Source organism: Bombus vancouverensis, chromosome 2 (genome assembly GCF_051014615.1).
Source record: "Bombus vancouverensis nearcticus chromosome 2, iyBomVanc1_principal, whole genome shotgun sequence".
Taxonomy (NCBI): Eukaryota; Metazoa; Arthropoda; class Insecta; order Hymenoptera; family Apidae; genus Bombus; species Bombus vancouverensis.
The window spans coordinates 21,834,857-21,857,642 of record NC_134912.1 but is presented as its reverse complement, the minus strand read 5'-3'; the positions used below and the strand labels follow the sequence as shown (position 1 = coordinate 21,857,642).

Sequence of the window (22,786 nt, the reverse complement as noted above, 5' to 3'; positions counted from 1 at the left end):
ATTATATTATTATATTATACATATGTATGTATGTATGTATGTATGTATGTATGTATGTATGTATGTATGTATGTATGTACACGCGCACACACACAATATGTAATTGAACATACATATGGGCACCAAAACCAGAGTGTGTTAAATTTCAAAAATGCTATTTTACACGTTATAGACATGTTTTCCGTATAAAATTTGTCATTCTTTTCGATAGTAAACATTTTTTCGTTCCATGTCGTTTAGTTTCCCGCTACTACGATTTGCTCTTTTCGAAAGTTTGGAAGGTATGAATTAAATACACTCTGGCACAGAAATCCAGATCTGTCCAAGTATTAAGTACGTGCGTACAGTTGTATCGAATTATTTTTTATACAACATGATTACACAGAAACATTAGTGTTCAAGGTATTTAGCTTTCTCTTACGATACAGTGTGTGTAATTGATTAACTACTCCCTTGCGTTTCATATATCTAAAAGGTAGTTCCATTGTACAGAATGCAAAGAAAAATATTATTAATGTGAGAAAATTTCGTTCGTTGTGCATTAGCTATGTATTTAGATCGACTGTAACCTTTTTATCTGATACTTTAACGCTATTTAAACACGGTTCAATCGATAGAAGGAAGAACGGGATAACGGAAAAACATGCACGTAAACGATGATGATGCGAGGGGAGAGAATAGGTAGACAGAGCGTCAACGATTGATATGTATGTAAAATGTAAATTCGTTGCACAATTATTTGATGTGGGATCAAAAGTAAAAAAAAGCCTATTGACTGACAATCAAAGATACACTTAATCTTTATAATGATATGTAGCTAAACTATCCAAAAATAATGAAATAACGTGCTAAATATGTGTATGTTGTGAATATGTATGCATATGTATGTATAAACAGGATATATGACTCTAACTTGTATGTATGTATAATAGATGCAATTACTGTTCTCGTGCATCTGTTAGTAAATATACAAATGTAAATAAAAGGACATTAATGAGCTAGCTGTTAAGCTTCTGTTTAAAATTTCTTTTAAACTCTTTACGCGTAATAATTTAAACTTCTCAAATAGAATAGGTTATGCAGATGAATGCAGGTGTACAGGCGTTCTAAAGGATATGCTCATAACTTGTGTTCGATCTACAAAAGAAAAGAGAGACGCGCACAATTTACATGTATTTACATGTATTTACATATATATATATATTTACATATTACAAAGATATTACAGATATTACAAATCACAGATATTGTAAAGATAAAAAAAATAGTGTATAACACGTATTTGAGGTACCAGGGACGGTTACCATGGAAAGTTAGATACTTTATAGGTTAGCAGATTATCATTGAAGAACAACTGTCGCTTGACTTTAAATACGCATATAATAATACGGGTTTAAGAAGGAGTATAGGTCGATTATAATTTTATTTCACCGATATTATTTTCTGCTTATCGATTTATCGTTTAGAATGGTGTATACTATAGCGATTTGTGTAATTTAAGTCTTAACAAATCAACCGGTCGATAGTATTTTCTGCTGCTGAGGATGACAAACATTCGTATAATTTAAGTCGTTTCTATACGGCAGCTGTTCTATACAGTAGCTATTTGGCATTCACGCGTTCGAGATGTGTTCATATTGAATTGTACGAGGAAAAGACATCGATTTAAAAGATGTATAAATATCTATCGCTGTGCCAAGAAAGAGAGAAATTTCGTGCTCGGCTTGTTGATATGATAAAGCAGAAAAGAAAGAAAGAAAAGGAAAAAGCGTTTCGCAGAATTAATACGTGTATGCAAGAAATAGAAGAAGAGGAAGAGATGGACGAAGACATAATTCTGGAAAATAATGACAACGTTTTGCGATACTACTATTATTTGACACAAGGTATCGATGATGTTTACGTAGGATCGATGGACGTTGATCTTCTAATAAATATTCTAAAGCGTGTTCCAACCAAATGGAAAGACAAATTTAAAGAATTGTTAAATCGTTTAGTGAAAGAAGTAAAAGAGGAATATATATTAAGCGTGAAGAAGTCAGTCATAGAATTTGTTATCGGAAACTCGGTATATTCTTCGTTAAAGCAGGTACGTTCTGCATGTAGTATTTTTAATTTACAACGTTCCTCCTAGTCTGATAGGCATAACAAAGATTTAACATTGAACGAGGGCGGTTCTGTTGCTGATTGTGGATCGGTAGGATCCTTTCTGATGAATCGAATCTGTATTATTGCGGATTCTCGAATCTTGTTGGCTTATGGGTGTCTTCGTTGCCTTTTCCGTTTCTATTGCCTATCCGTATACGTTATATGTATGATAATTAATAATGTCGAGTCGCATATTCTCTGTTAATATATACCTGTAACGAAACCTGTAGAACGAATGTACATTTACTAATGTCGACGAATACCTATTAACGACAGGCGATGGAAGAGGAAAAATGATACGATAGATACGATAGATAGAACGATACTTGATAATTACTGTGATTTCCAGTTTACTGCACTCGAAAAGAATGAACAATTTGAAGGAATACGACTTCCGAAAGAACACGAGGTTAATTATCGATGGAACAGAGCGAGACTCGAAAGAAGAGTTATATTATATCGTCCAGTTGTACGACGGATTTTCGATTATTGGTACCGTGAATTCAGGTTCGTTTCTCGTCTAATATAAACCAATACTATTTACAATTACCTGTGCTTGCACAATTTTCTTCGCAATTTTCACAACGATATAAATACATACATACACACATATATATATACGCACATACATACACACATACATACATATGGTAATAGCGGTTATATATGTTTTCGTAGGTATATACAGGATTATCCACTTAGCTCGGAACCATCGCACGCGAGAACATTCACATGGCTACGTGGTGTGATATGTACGCTTAGTACTACGATCAAATGTTGCCAACCGTCTATGACCAGTCGAACACCGATGTTCAATCTGTCGTTTAGACTGTTTAGAGATACGTTTGCTTTTTTATCGTTATAACATAAACAACCATCGTCATTCGTCCACTAATTCGAACATCTCCAGGCACTGTAGTACGAGAGTTAAATTAATTTCTATCTTTTTTAAAACTGATCTATCTAAATACGAATTTTCAAGTGTTTTGGTGCAACTCGATGTATCAGTTGTTTTTCTTATTCCTTATTCTTACATTCGATGCATTCATATCAGGGCGATCCAAAATCAAGTAATAGCGCTATTAATTTGTAGAAAATTATCGTAACAAATTTTAAATTACCACGTAGAAGGAAATGTTTCATACGTTAAGAATGAAAATTATCGGATGAAATAAAAAAAGGTGTCTGTAAAAATGTGAACAATTTCATTGTAATTCGCTCATAACACTTCCAGTTAAATACGATTTTATATAAAAAAGAAAAATGAAATTAAATTGTAATTACATTTCAGGTAAGCATAATTTAGGATATCAGTTATTAAAAACAAAAAATCGAGCTATATGTGTGAACAGAATCAGTTACGTTTATTTGAAAACACAAGGCTCATTTTCTCGGCGATCGTCCTCTGCTTATTGTAACGTCAAATTGAAAATCCTACGACGCAACTAAACCGATCTGTGCTCTCGCCTAATTATACTTCTAGCAACAGCTCATAGGTGGCTCGCAACATTTGATTGCATAGTAAGCGTATATGTTATACCGTTGCGTTCTCAATGTTCTTGCGAGCGCGGATTTCGAGTTAAATGGATAACCTTGTACTTGGATGCATACGTACATCACATATTTTAAACTTACCAAATTTTTAAACATTTTTATATTTTTTATATTTATAATTATGATGTTTGGTGTAACAGTGGCTGCAAACTCATAAATGGAAGGGAATTGGCAGCACGCGACGCATCGTATGATCTTGGTAATTTCGAGAGAACCATTTCAAAAATGTGTTCCAGGGTGAAAGAGGAACTTGCAAAGCATTGGTTACCAAAAATTCAAGGAATTTTAATTGCGGTATTGTACGATATATTATATAATAGTATACTGTATAACAGCGTACCTTATTACGTAAAATCAAACAAAATACGCGATATTTGTATGCACGTGACCATCATGCACCAAAATTCAATAATATAAGATAGTATGTAATACATAATGTAATGTAAGTATGCATAGAGCATAGAGAGGTATAAGTTACATCGTGTAATATGTATAATATTGCAAACCATTTTCGTATGCATATCTTATACAATCGTATAAGATACTCTTTAATAGAAAATTAGGCAGTTGTTTTTTCAAAGAATAGATTTACAGGGAATAGATATTCTATTTAAAAGATTCAAAGAGAGATCCTTAGCCCTTAGTCAAAATAAAGATGTCTATCAGAGATCTGAGTACTCAATCAGTCAAGTTTTAAGGAAATATGAGAAAGACTTGTTTCTTTTTAATTATACATATTATCAATCGTAATAGATGGCACGATGCAAATATAAAACATAGATATTTCACAGTTAGAGAAATATATGGGAATAATAACCGTATCGTTGTATGTGTTTAGGCATTCGAACGAAACGAGTTACCGCTCATAAGTGACACATCAGGCTGTCGACGACTTTTCAGTTGTATCGGTTTCATTATGGAAGATCAGTTACGAGGAGCTTATCTACGCTCTATAGAAGAATACGTCGATTATCTTCACAGCAGAACCGTGAGTGAAAGAAACAAAGAGAATATAAAGATACGATTTAATCGGTCAATTATAAGTTTCCTAATGTTAAATAATCTTAAAATAATCTTAAAATGCGGTATTTGTTATTGCCCGTAGAACAAGTGTTGCGGTTTCGATATTAAGATGACAGTACGAAATTCAAACGTATTGTTTGAGCCAACGTTTAAAGTCTTTACAGATACGTTTTCAACGGTACTGAATTTGTTGGGAGAAACGATTGGTACGCTACCGCGCGTTGAAACGATGCTGGATATTAGTTCCATCGCTATCCATCGTAAATTACTCGAGGTATTTCTTCAATAATTCTCTATTTATTTTTCAGATAGTATGTAGATTTTGTCACTGATTTTTTCATATTGAAACTTTTGCATATCGTTTCGTTACAAAAATATGTGATTAATTTATTATCATAGCCGTATATGTCGCAAGAATGTTTGGAGAAATATACAGAGGAAATTAGCCAACTAATCGATAGAGAGAAAATTGGCCCGATCACGCAGCTGAGTGAATTTGAAAATTATGCGAATTTCATAAACGATTCGGAAGCCGACAAAGTTCAAGAATTCTTAAAGTGCGATACAGCTGAAAACTTTGAAAATTACTATACTCTAATCGCATATTACGATCGTTTGTCTCGTTCAATAAAAATCGAATACGATCGAACTTACTTTGCTGGATTCTTCATCGTCCACCGTGGAGAGATTATCAAATATATCGCTTCCGTAGCTCGTAAGCTTAAAGAGGAATTGGTCGGTAAAATGATCATCGAGTATCAACAAAAATCTCGAGCGTAAGCGATTATTCTTTCCTACTTTCACCACGATATAGATATGTACATACGTATGTCCTTGCAGTGTACAATGTACATACATGATATATACATAGATATGTATACATGTATGTGCATCCTATATTTATATATTCATTTAGTTTATGTCCAATGCCAAAATAAAAATGAATAATTTAATCATTCTAACCTTCGATACTAGCGTAGGGAATGAATATCAACGAATCGTAGACCGTGCGCTAAGCGTTCCAGCAAACACTAGGGAATTGATAGAACTTCGAAAATTTATAAATACCACGGAAACAGAAACTGCTAGCCAGCTTGAAAGTCGATTGAGAGAAATTATTAAATATATCGTTGTTCTATCAGATTATTCGATCTTAACCCCTGTTGAATTGAAAATTAATAATTTTGCTTTTCAATGGTAAGCGGAAAAATAGAAAGCGAAATCGGTAAATGAAACTTATTTATTGGGCACGTTACAAGGTACTACAAGCTTCCGGATATTTTTGAACAACACCGAGAGATAGCTGCTAGTAAAATCGGAGAGTTCCAAAACATCCTTAAGAAAAAAATCGAACAATTCGAACGTGAACTTGAAATATATGCAAAGTACTGCGATGAATTACAGTATTGGGGGAATATCGAGGAAATATATCGGTATAAAAAGAAGGCTGATCGTTTAGAAAACAAACTGATCACGGCGATGGATACGATTGACGGATTTAACGAGGAAGAGGAACTATTTGGTTGGGAACAGTCCCAGTATCCTTTACGGAAAGCAGTAAGTTACACAATTATATGTACAGAAAATACACGGATATAATCGGAAATAATAGCTGAATAATTACATATGTATATAAATAGGTATACATATACAGTGTATAATAAAATTTGTTACTATTTTAATTTAGACAGCGGATAAACTGGGGCCATATAAAAGACTGTACGACGCGACCTGCGAATTTTTAACAAACTACGATACGTGGATGAATTCGATGATAGGTTCTCAGGAACCGGAGGAGATCGAAACCGCGACAGCAATCGCTTATCGAACAATCTACAGGTTAGAACGATCTATACAAGAACCAATAACGAAAAAGCTCGCTGAAAATATACGAATAAAGATAGAAGAGTTCAAAGAACACATGCCTGTGATTGTTACTCTTGGAAACCCTTCCCTAAAGAATCGCCACTGGGAACAAGTATCGGAAATTGTTGGCTTTCCCATAAAGGTTGACGAGTCGATGACACTTGCCAAGGTAATATATGTAGTTTCTTTTCTCTTCTAACCAATCAATTTCATGTATTCCTTCTCGCACATCACATGTATCTAGTAGATGACGTATTCATGCGCGCGCGCGCGCGCGCGCGTGTGTGTGTGTGTATGTATGTATGTATGTGTGTACTATACGTAGTATATGTACTATACGTAGAATGAAATTACATATTTCGTAGATTCTTGATTACGGGTTAGCTGACTACGTTACGAAATTCGAAGGAATATCGGAAGCAGCGACGAAGGAGGGAAGCTTGGAAAGAGCACTCGTCCGAATGCACCTTGATTGGGCAGAGATCACATTCATCGTTAATCCTTACCGCGATACAGGCACCTACGTAATTGCGAGCATTGATGATATACAATTACTTTTGGATGACCATTTGATCAAAGCTCAAACTATGAAAAATTCTCTTTATATCAAACCATTTGAAAAAGAGACTTTGTTAGTAATTTTCAACTTTTCTACGTTTACTGTATCGGTTCCATAATCGTGTCGATTATTTATTTTTCATTTCTTTCACAAACAGAGAATGGGAATCGAAACTACTTCTGTTACAAAGCATCATGGATTATTGGCTACAAGTTCAAGCAACGTGGATGTACCTTGAACCGATATTCTCGTCGCCTGATATTCAACAGCAAATGCCAGAGGAGGGTCGACGTTTTAGCGCTGTAGACAAGGTATACCGATAAATTCTTCTCCTAAAAATTTTCATTTTACGCAATCTTCCCAGTTTGCGTTCCTGTTTGGAAAGCGGCTAATAACTTTATCCGCGCGCAAGAAGGAAGAAATGTACTAAAACGTTGATAATTAACTATTAATAACTGTACATAGATTTGGAGAGAAATTATGTCATGTGTAGCAGCGGATCCTCGAGTTATGTCGGTCATTGAAATCGATAAAATGCTCGAACGATTGAGGAAATGTATAAATCTCTTGGATCTAGTACAGAAAGGACTTACTGCCTATTTGGAAAAGAAAAGATTATACTTCCCGCGATTCTTTTTTTTGTCGAATGACGAGCTCTTGGAAATATTATCGGAAACAAAGGATCCCACCAGGTACGAATTTAAATATATAATATATATATATATATAAAGTGTATATATATTATATGTACATATGTAAATGAATACTTTTCTTTTAATGTCCCTTAATCGACATTAATCGACGCTAATCGACGCTAATCGACGCTAATCGACGCTAATCGACGCTAACTGACGCTAATCGACATACTTACAATGTATTATGTTATACTAGAGTGCAACCGCATCTAAAAAAGTGCTTCGAAGGAATTGCTCAAGTAAGCTTCACGGTCGATTTGGAAATAATAGCTATAAAGTCCTCTGAGGGAGAAGAAATCATTCTTGAAGGTATTATCGATACAACGGCGGCCCGAGGTCAAGTTGAAAAATGGTTACTTGAACTAGAATCTTCTATGAAGAGGAGTGTTAAAGCACAGGTGAATAGAAATCACTGCAAACGGCAATGTGCACATTTCCATTGAAATTCCATTAAGAAAGTAGGAGAAAATGGAGAAATATAAAAATATGAAATACCTACTTGTTGGTAGTGTCATCGAATTGTAGGATAAACAAGATTTTAACACTTGAGCACATGTTTAATAGGTCGTGCAAGCAAAGGACGCGTTTTTAAAGCAGATCAGATCAAAATGGGCGTTAGAATGGCCCGGTCAGACTATCCTTTGTGTCAGTAAACTTTATTGGACAGCCGATGTGACGGCGGTGTTGTCCAAGTCATTGAAGGACTTGAAGAACTACGTCGACAGTTGTACAAACGAATTGAATGAGATAGTGAAATTAGTACGTGGCATATTGTCAACGCAAAATCGTGTAACATTGGGTATGAAAAGACGTAATAGGGCATAGAATACGTAGAATTAATACATAGTTTCATTAGCCTTATGCGAATACATAGATGTAGGTGTAATTGATTTCAGAGGCCTTGGTTACGATGGACGTGCATAGCCGAGATATTGTAGCGGAATTGTATAAAGAAAGAGTCAGCATCGCTACTGATTTCAAGTGGTTGGCACAATTGAGATACTATTGGATGGTAGGCACGTGATAAGAGAGAGAAAAGTAATATCGTTGTGTCAATTCGATGCGATGTATTTATTTCTATATGTATACGTGTAGGACGAAGACTTGTGGTCAACGATGATAAACACGTCGTTGAAGTACGCATACGAGTACCTGGGCAACACATCTAGATTGGTCATAACGCCGTTGACCGATAGATGTTACCGAACATTATTTAGCGCGCTAAGTTTACACCTCGGTGGCGCGCCCGAAGGTCCGGCCGGAACTGGCAAGACCGAAACTACCAAGGATCTAGCTAAGGCTGTAGCTAAACAGTGCGTCGTATTTAATTGTTCGGAAGGTCTGGATTACATCGCATTGGGTAAATTTTTTAAGGTAAATTCTTAACTACTAATTTCATTTGTCACTTAGTTTCATTTGTGCTTAAGAGTACACCGTACTCATCGACATGTCTAACACCGTAACATATATGTATATGAAAACTTAATCCAGGGATTAGCAAGCACCGGGGCGTGGTCTTGTTTCGATGAATTTAATCGGATCGACCTCGAAGTATTGTCGGTAGTAGCCCAACAAATTCTAACGATTCAACGAGCTATTAACGCCGGATTAACCAAATTAGATTTCGAAGGCACCGAAATCAAGTTAGACCCTACTTGTGCTGTTTTTATTACGATGAACCCTGGTTATGCTGGAAGAACCGAACTTCCGGATAATTTAAAGGCGCTCTTTCGACCGGTAGCAATGATGGTTGGTATGGAATAACTTTTACGAAACTTATTAATCAATAGAAAGGAAGGTTCTGAATAATTTGCCAATTTGCCACCTTGTTTAGGTACCAGATTACGCTTTGATAGCCGAAAATACATTGTATTCGTATGGATTTTATGACGCACGTCCACTCTCGGTAAAGATTGTAACGGCCTACAGGCTATGCTCGGAACAATTGTCGAGTCAAAATCATTACGATTATGGGATGAGGGCAGTGAAATCTGTTCTGGTGGCGGCTGGTAATTTAAAGATAAAATATCCAGAAGTGGATGAGGATATATTAATATTGCGCAGTATCAAAGACGTCAACTTACCCAAATTTCTCAGCGAAGATTTGCCATTATTCAACGTATGTATTTATTATATTCCTCTCTTATTTGTTTAGTCTGAAGCTGCTAACTCGTTCAATTTAGGGTATTACATCGGATCTCTTTCCCGGTGTGAAACTCCCAGAGCCAGACTATACTGATTTGAATACATGTGTTTATGACGTTTGCTCAGCGTCGAATTTACAATGTAGCGCCTGGTTCTTGGAGAAAATACAACAGATATACGAGATGATGATCGTTCGACATGGATTTATGATTGTTGGCTTGCCATTTGCTGGAAAGACAGCAGCGTATAATATTCTGGCTGACGCATTAAAACTTTGCGAAGAGCGAGTAAGCCATTTTATTGGTCGTGGGTTTGAACTCGTAAGATAGTATGTATGTTCGTTTGTCTTTTTTAAAGAGATAAGATATTTCAGAATCTAATAAGCGAACGTAAAGTTGAAAAGTTTGCGATGAATCCCAAAGCTGTTCCGTTGGGTCAATTATATGGACAATTCGATCCGATATCCCATGAATGGTCCGACGGAGTTTTGGCTATCAGTTATCGTACTTTTGCAACATCGACCAACGAAAATCGCAAATGGTTAATCTTTGACGGACCGATAGACGCAGTATGGATCGAAAGCATGAATACCGTGCTCGATGACAACAAAAAGCTTTGCTTAATGAGTGGAGAAATTATTCAATTAGCACCGTATACCAATTTGATATTTGAAACGATGGATTTAGAGCATGCTTCGCCTGCGACAGTTTCCCGTTGTGGTATGTATGTATGTATAGCTTTCTTATCCTATTTTTCCATTATTCTTCTTGTCGATAAATATTTAGAAATCTCTTTAAAATACACGAAATACGGTTATAAATATTTCTCATATTTTCTCGAATATAGGAATGATTTACATGGAACCAGATGCACTTGGTTGGGATCCTGTACTTAAATCTTGGTTAGCTGATACTCCGCCTGTGATGAATTCGTGGTTAAGAAACTTTCTATATGAGTCTTTATTTCGAAGATTTTGCGATCCTATACTTTACTGGTCACATCACGAACATGTTCAGGTTTTTATTTTTTGTTTTTCGTTTACTCCAGTTTACTTATATTCTGTTTGAACGTGCTTCAACCTTCTGATGTTATAGAAAATTTGCCCGATGCCGGATACAAATCTCGTGCGTTCACTGACCTATCTGATGGACTGTTTTCTTGCTGAATATCGAGACGAGAAAGCTGTTAAGGATATCGACGAGTTAGATCTTCGGGCCCAAGTCGAGGTTAGATTGGCGTATATGTATTCCGAATTGAAAATATTTACTTTAACAGTAATAATAATCGGTTCAAGTAATGGTGTTCCTCGAGCAAATAACGTTTTATCTAATTTGTTGCGAGATATGAGATAAGATGAGGTCCTAATTAAATTAGTTAGAGTATTATACTTGGAAATTTGCTCTTGTTACAATCGAAGATTTTCAGGGTTCATTTTTCTTTTCGTGTATCTGGGGGCTGGGAGGCACGTTGACTGTAAAATCGAGAGAAAGGTTCAGCGTTCTCTTTCGTGGCTTTCTCGAAAGAGATTTTCCTGTGGATTTGATAGAAATGTTCAAATTACCGAAACCGATAAAACCACCTTTGAAACCATATATATTTATTATGCCAAGAGATGGTCTTGTCTTTGACTATAAATTTATCAAAGAGGTAAGTTGACCAGAAATTTATCAAAGATAATTCCGTTGTGACGTGATGTGTGACGTGAAACCAAATTACACATATAATTGCCAAATTCTATCGATGGTGTTTACTGTTTACGGCCAGGGCAAAGGAAAATGGAGACTATGGTCCGATGAATTGCTTGACAGCCCACCGATTCCTCGTGACATTCCTGTAAATCAAATAATAGTACCTACCGTTGAAACGATACGGTACACAGCCCTATTTCGTTTGCTAGTAAGCAACGAAAAACCAGTGCTGTTCGTAGGCCCCACTGGAACTGGAAAATCGGTCTATATAATTGATTTTCTATTAAAAAAAAATAATCCCACGGTAAATAAACCACTGATCATCAATTTTTCGGCGCAAACTACGGCGAATCAAACTCAAGACACGATTATGGGAAAATTGGATAGACGACGGAAAGGCGTTTACGGAGCGCCTATAAGTAAACGGTGGATCGTTTTTGTCGATGATCTTTCGATGCCGATGAAAGAAATTTACGGGGCACAACCTCCGATCGAATTGTTACGTCAATGGCTGGATCACGGAGAATGGTAAGAAAAGAAACGATTTTCCTTTCGTTTCTGTTTATTTTTTCTTTCTAATGATGTACGTGTATAGTGACAAACTGTTGAAAATTGGTTGCAGGTACGATAGAAGAGAGAAGAGTATGATAAAACTGATCGACGTTCATCTAATGTGCGCTATGGCTCCACCATATCGCGGCGGGAAAGATGTTACACCCCGATTTAAAAGACATTTTGTCGTCTTAACGATATCAGAATTTGAAGACGAAGTAATGACTATGATATTTAGTAAAATCGTGCTCTGGCATCTTGATACGAGGTTTGTACAAAGCTTTAGTTGATCCACGTGTATGTGTGTGTATGTGAGCGCGCACATATGGTAGTAGTAATTAGTAATAGGCGATATTATACATAACATAATAATTTGTAGTAGATGCGTTTCTTCTCTTTCGTCCGTTTTCTCCGTGTTTTGTCCATTTTATTCCTGTCCCCGTTCTTACATGCCTTTCTCGTGCTCCTTTCCTAATTTTTTTTCTGTTTTTTTTTTTTTTTTTGAAAATAAAAAATTTATTAATTAAATTTCTTTCAGAGGATTCAGTAAAGAATTCGATCCATGTATCGACGAAATCGTTCTGGGCACGTTGGATGTATACAAGGAAAGTCTCTCTAATCTGTTACCAACACCGGCCAAATGTCATTATGTCTTCAATCTTCGCGACTTTTCCAAAGTGATACAGGTCTTTATATCTTTAAATCGTCAAACTTATTTAAACACATGGTTGGTTAGTATCGGTTGTGCTTCGATAAATTTATGTCAGTTAAATTAATTGGAGCGTTCAGAACGAAAGTTACAACAACGATATATACACATATTAAAGTATAGAGTAGGTTTGATACTGAGTGTCAGTGCATCCGTGTAAGTAGTCCACACGTACATCTTCTCGAACAACGTACGAGATTATTCTTCATACGCATACATACATACATGCACATGCACGCAAGTACAGATCTCCATGGACGAGCGCATGTACAATGTACACAGTAATAATATGCAAATACATAGGGAGTGCTACTGTCCGTCCCGGAAACTATGCCGAGTTTAACCAGCATGAGGAGACTTTGGGTTCACGAGGTACTTCGAGTTTTTGGGGATCGTTTAATAGATCAAGAAGATATCTCTTGGCTGGTGAAACAAATACGCGTCACTTTGAACGGTCGAATGAATGTGTTAATGGAAGAACTGTTTAAAGATCTTCTACCCCCGCAAAGGGAAGCAACTTTGGATGATAAAGTAAGTTTGCAAACTTACTTTTTCAACGTTGATAACAACATGCTGTTCATTTCTATCTTTCCTATCGAATTAAAGTCACAAGCAATAATCACCGAGCAAGAACTTCGAAATTTAGTGTATTGCGATTTTGGCGACACCAAGGTAGATATCAGACTTTATCAAGAGGTCGCAGATCTCGACCAGTTACGAGAAATAGTAGAAACTTATTTAGCTGAATACAACACAATGTCTAGAAAGCCGATGAATTTAGTGTTATTCCGGTAAATATACGATACGATACGATATTGAATAATTTGTTAACGCTAGAACTACCGATAGTTGGCTAGAACTACCATGATCCCTAAACGAGGGTTGACACATTTATAAAATTGTAGAACCAGTCATTTTCACTGGTATCGGTATAAGTAGCCCTGATACAAAATTATTTTGAGTTTGAATACATAAGAAAGAGAATAAAATTCATTATATTATAGTTTAGTTATTTTTAGTTATCGTTGCGAAAGTGATTACATTATTGGGGGGGGGGATATAACATGAAGTAGGAATTTTAAAATAAAATTGTAAATCCATTCAATTTGACTGGTGTGGTAGTTCTAGTGTTAATAAAGATAAATGCGGATACGTACGCGAATATAACAGATTCGAATATAAACGTACACGAAACACGTTAGGTACGCCATCGAACATTTGTCACGAATTTCCCGTATTATCAAGCAACCGCGTAATCACGCGCTTCTTGTCGGAGTCGGCGGTACGGGAAGACAGTCGTTAACTAGACTAGCCTCGCATATATGTGACTACGACGTTTTTCAAGTTGAAGTTACTCAACAATATGGAGTTAACTCGTGGCATGAGGATATAAAAGGGATTCTGAGGCGCGTGACTGCCACCGATCTTCACTCCACCTTTCTCTTCTCCGATGCACAAATTAAGCAGGAAAGCTTCCTCGAAGATATCAGCAATATTCTTAATTCTGGAGAGGTAAAATCATATTCTTTGTTTCTTGCATCAAATGGGATTGAGATTGACGACGATGATGGTCAAAATATTTAGATACCGAATATATTCACCGCCGAGGAACTAGCTGAAATATGTGAACATATGAAGCAAATAGACAGGCAGCGGGACCGATCGGTGCAAACGGATGGAAGCGCGGTAGCATTGTTCAATCTTTTCGTTCAGATAACTCGCGATCAACTACACATCGTAATGGTGATGTCACCGATAGGAAATGATTTTCGCAACCGGATCAGAAAATTTCCGGCATTAGTCAACTGCTGTACCATCGATTGGCTTCAGGTATTCGCATAAACTCGATACCTATTATATCTTCCTGTGAGACAATAACGATGACGATAGTAACAAGAAATGGCTACCTGCTAACATGTATTATAGTTAGATCAGTGTTACAGTATATAACTATAATCCATACTTGGAGCTTGAAACACGCAGCGTATGTTTCGTTTTATTTGTGACGACGTTTGATTTAAGCCATGGCCAGAGGATGCTCTATTAGCGGTTGCGACTAGATTTCTGCGGACCATTGAATTGACGGATAACGAAAGAACCGCTGGTATCGACATGTGTCAATTCTTTCACGTCTCCACGCAAAATTTGAGCGCAGAGTTTTTCATTCGACTAAACAGACACGTTTATGTCACCCCAACGTCGTACCTCGAAATGATAAACACGTTTAAGGATCTGTTGGGAAGGAAACGAGAGTAAGTCTCATTGCTCGTACGTACATACGTACATAATAATGTTATGAATGCGTAACACATATGCATCGATTCAGATCGATTATTGTGGTGCTTGTCGGTGGTTGTCGGTGCTTGTCGGTGGTTGTCGGTGCTTGTCGGTGCTTGTCGGTGCTTGTCGGTGCTTGTTGGTGCTCGTTGGTGCTTGTATACATATTTTATTACAATATTACACCGGCTGATATTAAATCGACTTTTTTTAACAAAATAGGGAAATAATTAATGCGAAAACTCGATACGAGCGTGGTTTGGATCAATTAGATGAAACGCAAAAACAAGTTGTAACGATGCAAGAAACTCTTAAATTGCTGCAACCGCAACTAATAACCGCCACCCAAGATGTTGAAAGAATGTTGCTCGAGGTTGATAAGGAAAGACAAGAAGTGGCAGAATTTGAGAAAGTTGTGAAAATTGACGAAAGCGTAGCCGAGGTTACTGACATATTCACTAAAATAACTAACGAACATTTTATTTGCACGATACGACTTGCGACTTATCTACCAACTTTCGATCCCTCTATAGTCTTAATTGATTTGAACGCTATAGTCGTAATTTATTTGATTTATAGGTTTATGCGAACGAAGCAGCTGCGATTAAAGCGGAATGTGACGCTGATTTAGCAGAAGCGATGCCAATTCTAAAACGTGCTCAAAGCGCTTTGGACACTTTGACGGCTACCGACATTGCTGTAATAAGAACGATGAAGAAACCACCGCAAGGAGTGAGATTGATCGTCGAGAGCGTCTGTGTCCTCAAGGTTTGCGTTGTTCAGTTTCTAAACGTCTAAGTAAACTATCTAGATGACAAAGTTTATCTAACTCGTAATTTGCCCTTCACCGTACTTACCGCTAGGAGGAAATACTAAAAATGCATATGCATTATACTATGCATACTATGCATATGTATACACTTCATCTATGAAATCACACATTTTCTTTTATCGGAAATACCTTTGTTTCAAGTTCTAATATTTATTCCAACATACACTGTCCATTATCTTTCTTAGTATTTCTAATTGTAAGTCTTGTTGAAATATATAAAAACAGCGCAATTATCTTTAGGCTTTACAGTATTTACACTTGGGTAGTCCAAGTGACGTAACAAACGCGTAAGAGCGAAATTGAGACTTTCTTCTCTTTTGTATCTGTCGTCACTTGGATCGCCTCCTACGTACATTCTCTTCCACAGCAAATAAAACCAGAGAGAGTTCAGCAACCTGACGGTACATTCATCGAGGATTATTGGAGGGCTGCCCTTAGGATGCTGAGCGACGTAAAATTTCTCGATTCGTTACTCAATTTTGACAAGGATAACATCCCTGATACCGTGATTGAAAAAATTCGAAGAGAATACCTGACTAATCCGGACTTTAATCCTGAAAAGATAAAGAAAGTATCGACAGCATGCGAGGGATTGTGCCGATGGGTATTCGCAATGTCGGAATATGATAAAGTATCGAAAGTAGTCGCTCCGAAGAAAAGAGCTTTGGCAGAGGCTCAGAAGGTTTATGACAAAGCCATGGATACTCTAAAAGCAAAGCGAGAACAACTTCGACAAGTACAGGTACACCGACTATTTTCACGTGACTACATCGACTACGGTGAATAGCGACTACGTATTACGTATGTAGTTCGACTATCGTACTTTTTTCATCCGATAAGTCGGCCAGTAACCTTTGGAGTAACGCGATGCGCCACTACGCGCGCGAAACCAAATGAAAACGAATGATTTTGCATTTAGGAAAGATTGAAAATATTGGAAGAACTTTTGGAACAAAGAAAAGCTGCTTTTCAAGCAATGTCCGACAAAGTGACAGACTGTGAGATCAAGCTGAAACGAGCCGAGGACCTAATTGGAGGTTTGGGCGGAGAATATTCGCGTTGGTCCGATACCGCGAAATCTTTAGGAGAAAGGTCAAAGTTTTTGTACCTGTTGTGCGTGCGATATTATAGGATACGGAATGTATAGTGGTCGAATGTAATCGAAAGTTGGAAACGCTGTACAGGTATCAGCGATTAATGGGTGATATCGTGATCGCTTCTGGCGTGGTCGCGTACCTAGGTCCATTCACGATGCCGTTTCGCCTTCGACAAACCGTTCTGTGGGTGAAACGATGTACCGATTTGCAGGTAATTTGTAGTTCCGATTTCCAGTTGCGCGACATCCTTGGAAATCCAGCTTTAATCAGATCTTGGAATATTTTCGGCCTGCCAAACGATGCATTTTCAGTGGATAACGGTATAATCATCAAGTAAGCAAACGAATAAATTCATAAAATAAGATTCTTCCCTTTGTGTCTTTCGTCATTTCTTCTACGATGTTTGCTACTGCAATACTAATTCTGGCTTACATCGATCGAACGTGTAGAAATTCAAGAAGATGGCCGCTTATAATAGATCCTCAAGGTCAGGCTAATAGATGGATAAAAAACATGGAAAAACAAAATAACGTGAATATTATTCGGCTAACTCAGCCTGACTACGGCCGAGTGTTGGAAAACGCATTGCAATTTGGATTACCAGTACTTCTTGAACATGTTGACGAAGAATTGGACGCTATACTCGAACCGATTTTACTTAAAGAAACATTCAAACAGGCTGGTGCGATCTGTATAAAATTCGGCGACGCAATTATCGAATACAGTTTCAATTTTAGGTATTTGGATATATATATATATACACACACGCGCGCGCGCGCGCGCGCACAGAGTCATATATAGTCATGTATAATCATTTCGCTTTGTTATTAGACTGTACATTACGACGAGATTAAGAAATCCGCATTATTTACCAGAGGTAGCAGTGAAGGTAACGCTGTTGAATTTCATGATAACACCAACCGGATTAGAAGATCAGTTATTGGGCATTGTTGTAGCGAAGGAAAGACCAGACTTGGAATCGGAAAAGAACGCTTTGATCATGCAAGGAGCTGCGAATAAAAAGTAACTAATTCGACTGTAAAATATTACAAATGTTAGGCCCTTTTTTTCTCTATATTCTTAAAAAAAATAAAAAAAAAAAATCAGGCTATTGCAAGAAACAGAGGACAAAATCTTGGAAATATTGTCGATTGCCGAAGGCAACGTATTAGAGGACGAAGAAGCGGTAGATATTTTAACATCGTCTAAAAATTTGAGCAACGAAATTCAAGTAAAACAAACGGTAGCTGAACAAACGGAAAAGTTAATCGACGATGCTAGATTGCAGTACACGCCTATCGCCGTATATTCCACCGTATTGTTCTTCACCAGTGGTATCAGTCTTGACTTGTTATACATTGCGTAACGTACGAATAAATACGGTAGAAAATATCTCTCATTTATCCTTCGATCTTATAATCTTATAACAGAAAATGTATCGTTTCCCTTCGATCGAAGAATGCGAAGGTTGCGATCTAGACGATAATCGAAATAAAAAGAGAATGACAGATTGGAAATAATGAAATTTTGTTTCAGCTGCCTTGGTAAATATCGATCCTATGTATCAATATTCATTGTCGTGGTTCGTAAATTTATTCGAACTGGCTATCGATCATACGGAACCAGCGGAAATGGTTGAACAACGGCTAAAAGATCTTATGAAATATTTCACATATTCTCTGTACACGAACATTTGTAGATCTCTATTCGAGAAGGACAAGTTATTGTTTTCTCTGTTACTGACGATCAATTTGCTCGAGCAACGAGGGAAACTTTGTCCATCGCATTGGATGTTTTTATTAACGGGTGGAATTGGTATCGATAATCCATATGTAAATCCAACAACATGGCTACCGACTAAACAATGGAACGAACTATGTAATCTTGACGAGGTTCAAGAGTTCTCGGTTAGTCTGGAAAGCGAATTCACGATATTCCGTTTCCACTTAAAATGAACATACGCACGAGTACGTGTACGTGTACGTATCTACTTACGTACTGGCTTTTCATCCTTCTTCCGATTGCGTTAGGGTATTCGAGAAGCATTTACTGGCAATACCAGACAATGGAAACAATTATTCGACTCGAAGGAACCGCAGATCGAAACAATCCCTGTACCGTTCCAACATCTGAACCTGTTTAAAAGAATGTTGATACTGAGATGCATTCGTCCTGATAAAATCCTGCCAGCAGTGCAAAATTTCGTCCAAGGTATCGTCGATCCGGTATTTTCTTTATCTAGCCTAAACTCACTAACCTGTTAATTAACTTTCAGCGGAACTTGGTTCGCAGTTTATCGAACCGCCACCGCTCGATTTGGCTTCGACTTATGCCGACTCAAACTGCTGCACTCCATTGATATTCGTATTGACGCCCGGTACCGATCCAACGCAATTATTACTCTCGTTTGCGGATGAACAAGGTTATAGCGTCAATCGGCTTTTCTCTATTTCCCTCGGCCAAGGCAAGTGGTTTGATTTTTATAATATCATTTTTATATATAATAAATATAATATAATAAAGATATGTTTAATAATATAATAAATAAAGTAAAAGTATAATAAAACAATATTTGCGGGACAATTTCACAGCGTTGACAAAGGATGAGAGTAAATGGAATTAATAAATTTGAATGGTTAATAGGACAGGGACCAATTGCCGAGGAAATGATTCAAACCGCTGTGATCGTTGGTAACTGGGTTGTTCTGCAAAACTGTCATTTAGCAATTAGTTGGATGAGTACGTTGGAAAAAATTTGCGAAGGTTTGATGCCCGATACGATTCACTCAGAGTTTCGACTGTGGTTGACGAGCTACCCGTCCGAACATTTTCCGTCCTCGGTTCTAGAGAATAGTATAAAAATGACGAATGAACCGCCGAAAGGCTTAAGAGCTAACATCGTTAGATCGTACACGAGTGATCCGATTATTGATCCGGATTTTTTCGAATCCTGCTCCCAAACGGAAAACTTCAAAAAGCTTCTGTATTCGTTGTGTTTCTTCCACGCTGTAATCCAGGAAAGACGACAATTTGGCCCAATCGGTTGGAACATTACATACGAATTCAACGAGACTGATCTTCGAATCAGTGTTTTACAATTACACCTTTTCCTCGATCAATTTGAAGATGTGAGATTCGATGCTCTCAAGTATTTGACCGGAGAATGCAACTATGGCGGAAGAGTTACGGATGACTGGGATCGCAGAACTTTGAATACAATATTATCGAAATTTTATTGCCAGTAAATTCATACTTGACTATTTCTATATATCTGTCTACTGTGCATACATACTTTCCTATACATACTTATGTATATACGAAATACTTTCATGTTCACATGTATGTATGTATGTATGTATGTATGTTCCGATCCAATTCTCCTATCGTGATTTCAACTACTTTGCAGGGAGTTACTTATCGAAAAACCTTATTATTTCGATGATACTTTGATGGTTTATTATTGCCCAAGTGTGCGAGAGCATGAAGCGTTCGTGGAATACACAAAAAGCTTACCCTTAATCACTGAACCGAGTGTTTTCGGTATGAACGAAAATGCGGATATCATCAAAGATCAGCATGAAACGAACCTCTTGTTTTCGTCGCTCCTACTAACACAGGTAATCGTCTACTTTATCGTCTCCTACAGTTCCTCCTCTCTATATCTCCGACTTACTACCTGCCTTATTTTTATACCTACCTACATACCGCATTCATTACATATTTCATGTATTTGTCTTTACGTGGCAACCTTGTTTAGGACCGTGTGGTATGTACCTATAGATTATATATTTTTCTTTACATCTAACGTTATCTCTATTCTTTTTGTTTATCCAACAAGTACAAATAAATTTCTTGAAAGAATCAAACTAATGAATTTCTTATAATAATTTTTCCAATTCTTCCAATTATATCATCGCTGAATTAGGATCTCTGGCAATTGCAACAGGTCAGTCAATCTGCAGCACATCTTTTTCAATTTCTTATCGACTGTTTAACGATTAAAGTTTAATGTCGCGTTAATTATAAGTATAAAAAAAAGTCATAGAGTTATCGAGTTAAAGCTCATTTTTGCTTTATTTTCGCCCACTGGCAGGAAAGCGTCAAGTCTGGAACTGGACAATTCACCAACGATGAAATAGTGCTTAAAATGTCGAATGATATTTTACAAAAATTACCAGATGACTATGATCTTGTATCGGCGCTTCGAAAGTATCCAATGTCTTACGAACAAAGTATGAATACTGTGTTGGTCCAAGAAATGGGGAGATTTAACAAACTTCTCAATTATGTTAGAACCAGTCTGGAGAATATTATACGTGCTATTAAAGGTTTTTTTATTTTTAGCAAATGTCCTATATTACATTTCTAGTTAACTCGTCCTATCTGTTATTTACAATTACAGGTATTGTTATCATGTCATTCGAATTGGAAGATATCTATGACGCAATTTTGACAAACAAGATACCTGCTTTATGGCAACAATACTCTTATCCATCGCTAAAGCCACTTGGTAGTTATGTACATGATTTACTAAGCCGCTTAAATTTTCTTAAAGTAAGACATTACTTCTTATAAAACGCTATTATCATTCGTATCTTTAAATAATAACATTTCTGTCTTTTCTGTCTGATTTATGATATGAAACTAACTGGTTGACAATAATGCATGCATATCTATGTATAAACGTACATTTTTTAATATTTTTCCTTATAACATTTCACTTACAAGCTCACGAATATAATATACAAAAGCTATTCTAGATACATTAACTGTACGTAGTAGGAAAAGGATTATTAATATACATACATACTTTAACGTTAAGACAAGTCTCCGGACTAACTTTAATTATATTTACTATAGGAATGGTATGAAAAGGGAGCACCGGTCATATATTGGATCTCAGGATTTTATTTTACCCAAGCATTTTTGACAGGAACCAGACAAAACTATGCGAGGAAATATCGGATTCCTATAGACCTTTTAATCTTTGATTTCTTCGTGTTAGAATCCGATACAATGCCTGTACTTCCTCCTGAGGATGGAGTTTATATATACGGATTGTTTTTAGATGGTGCCAGATTTAATAGAAAACAAATGGCCTTAGATGAAAGCTTTCCAAAAGTACTTTATGAACCTATGCTTCCTGTAAGTATAACATTATGTTTATCTATCCATTTTACATTATCTTTTTCATTCGCTTCCGCCTCTTTTTTCCTACTTTAGTATTATTATCATTTTAGATGTGGTTATTACCTGTGAGAAAAGGGGATATAAAGGAAACAGTAACATACATTTGCCCTGTATATAAAACTAGCGAAAGACGAGGAGTTTTATCAACCACTGGACATTCGACAAATTTTGTTATCGCTATGACATTACCTACGTTAAAATCGCCAGAACATTGGATCATGAGAGGAGTCGCACTACTTTGTCAGCTCTCTGAATAAAAATTATTTTCATATTTCATCCTTTCGAATTCATCTTGAAAATACGTCAAGGAATTGAGTTTCTAATTAAAAGTATATATTATGGTGTATGGTAAACTGTATGGTATAAGTATGCAAACAATAAAATATGTATAGAATTAGTCGATCAAGTTAAAGCTATATGTATAAGTAAACCCTGTGCTGTACTCCAGTGG

General features: G+C 36.7%; 3 protein-coding genes across 4 annotated transcripts; all 3 read left to right on the top strand.

Moving 5' to 3' along the window:
- Nucleotides 1-1,672: 1,672 nt before the first annotated feature.
- On the top strand, nt 1,673-3,930 carry LOC143305140 (uncharacterized). The gene is made up of 4 exons (XM_076627762.1): nt 1,673-2,089; nt 2,498-2,655; nt 2,827-3,669; nt 3,843-3,930. The coding sequence occupies exons 1-3, from the start codon at nt 1,673-1,675 to the stop codon at nt 3,011-3,013; spliced, it is 762 nt and encodes a 253-aa protein (XP_076483877.1). The 3' UTR covers nt 3,014-3,669; nt 3,843-3,930.
- On the top strand, nt 3,737-6,060 carry LOC143302425 (dynein axonemal heavy chain 7). Its single transcript, XM_076627761.1, has 5 exons — nt 3,737-3,996; nt 4,541-4,690; nt 4,808-4,999; nt 5,125-5,501; nt 5,701-6,060. Exons 1-5 carry the CDS (start codon nt 3,928-3,930, stop codon nt 5,924-5,926), a joined length of 1,014 nt encoding a protein of 337 aa, XP_076483876.1. The 5' UTR covers nt 3,737-3,927; the 3' UTR covers nt 5,927-6,060.
- On the top strand, nt 5,980-22,732 carry LOC117162368 (dynein axonemal heavy chain 7). Of its 2 annotated transcripts, XM_033344243.2 has the most exons (41): nt 5,980-6,282; nt 6,413-6,760; nt 6,957-7,222; nt 7,308-7,461; nt 7,616-7,842; nt 8,042-8,243; nt 8,410-8,644; nt 8,742-8,857; nt 8,941-9,219; nt 9,337-9,594; nt 9,680-9,964; nt 10,029-10,277; nt 10,364-10,709; nt 10,837-11,006; nt 11,085-11,216; nt 11,416-11,637; nt 11,755-12,206; nt 12,301-12,498; nt 12,769-12,916; nt 13,243-13,470; nt 13,546-13,730; nt 14,142-14,451; nt 14,524-14,769; nt 14,962-15,191; nt 15,439-15,658; nt 15,796-15,984; nt 16,416-16,790; nt 16,968-17,140; nt 17,233-17,478; nt 17,595-17,882; nt 17,977-18,168; nt 18,253-18,479; nt 18,682-19,052; nt 19,176-19,356; nt 19,421-19,609; nt 19,789-20,386; nt 20,552-20,762; nt 21,239-21,473; nt 21,548-21,699; nt 22,006-22,290; nt 22,386-22,732. In XM_033344243.2, the coding sequence occupies exons 1-41, from the start codon at nt 6,205-6,207 to the stop codon at nt 22,590-22,592; spliced, it is 9,903 nt and encodes a 3,300-aa protein (XP_033200134.2). In that variant the 5' UTR covers nt 5,980-6,204; the 3' UTR covers nt 22,593-22,732. The 2 variants fall into 2 exon arrangements, 1 of the variants encoding a protein (XP_033200134.2); XR_013061841.1 differs by lacking the exons at nt 21,548-21,699; nt 22,006-22,290; nt 22,386-22,732 and having other exon boundaries at nt 6,086-6,282; nt 13,243-13,730; nt 20,552-21,091; nt 21,239-21,375.
- The last annotated feature ends 54 nt before the right edge of the window (nt 22,733-22,786 follow it).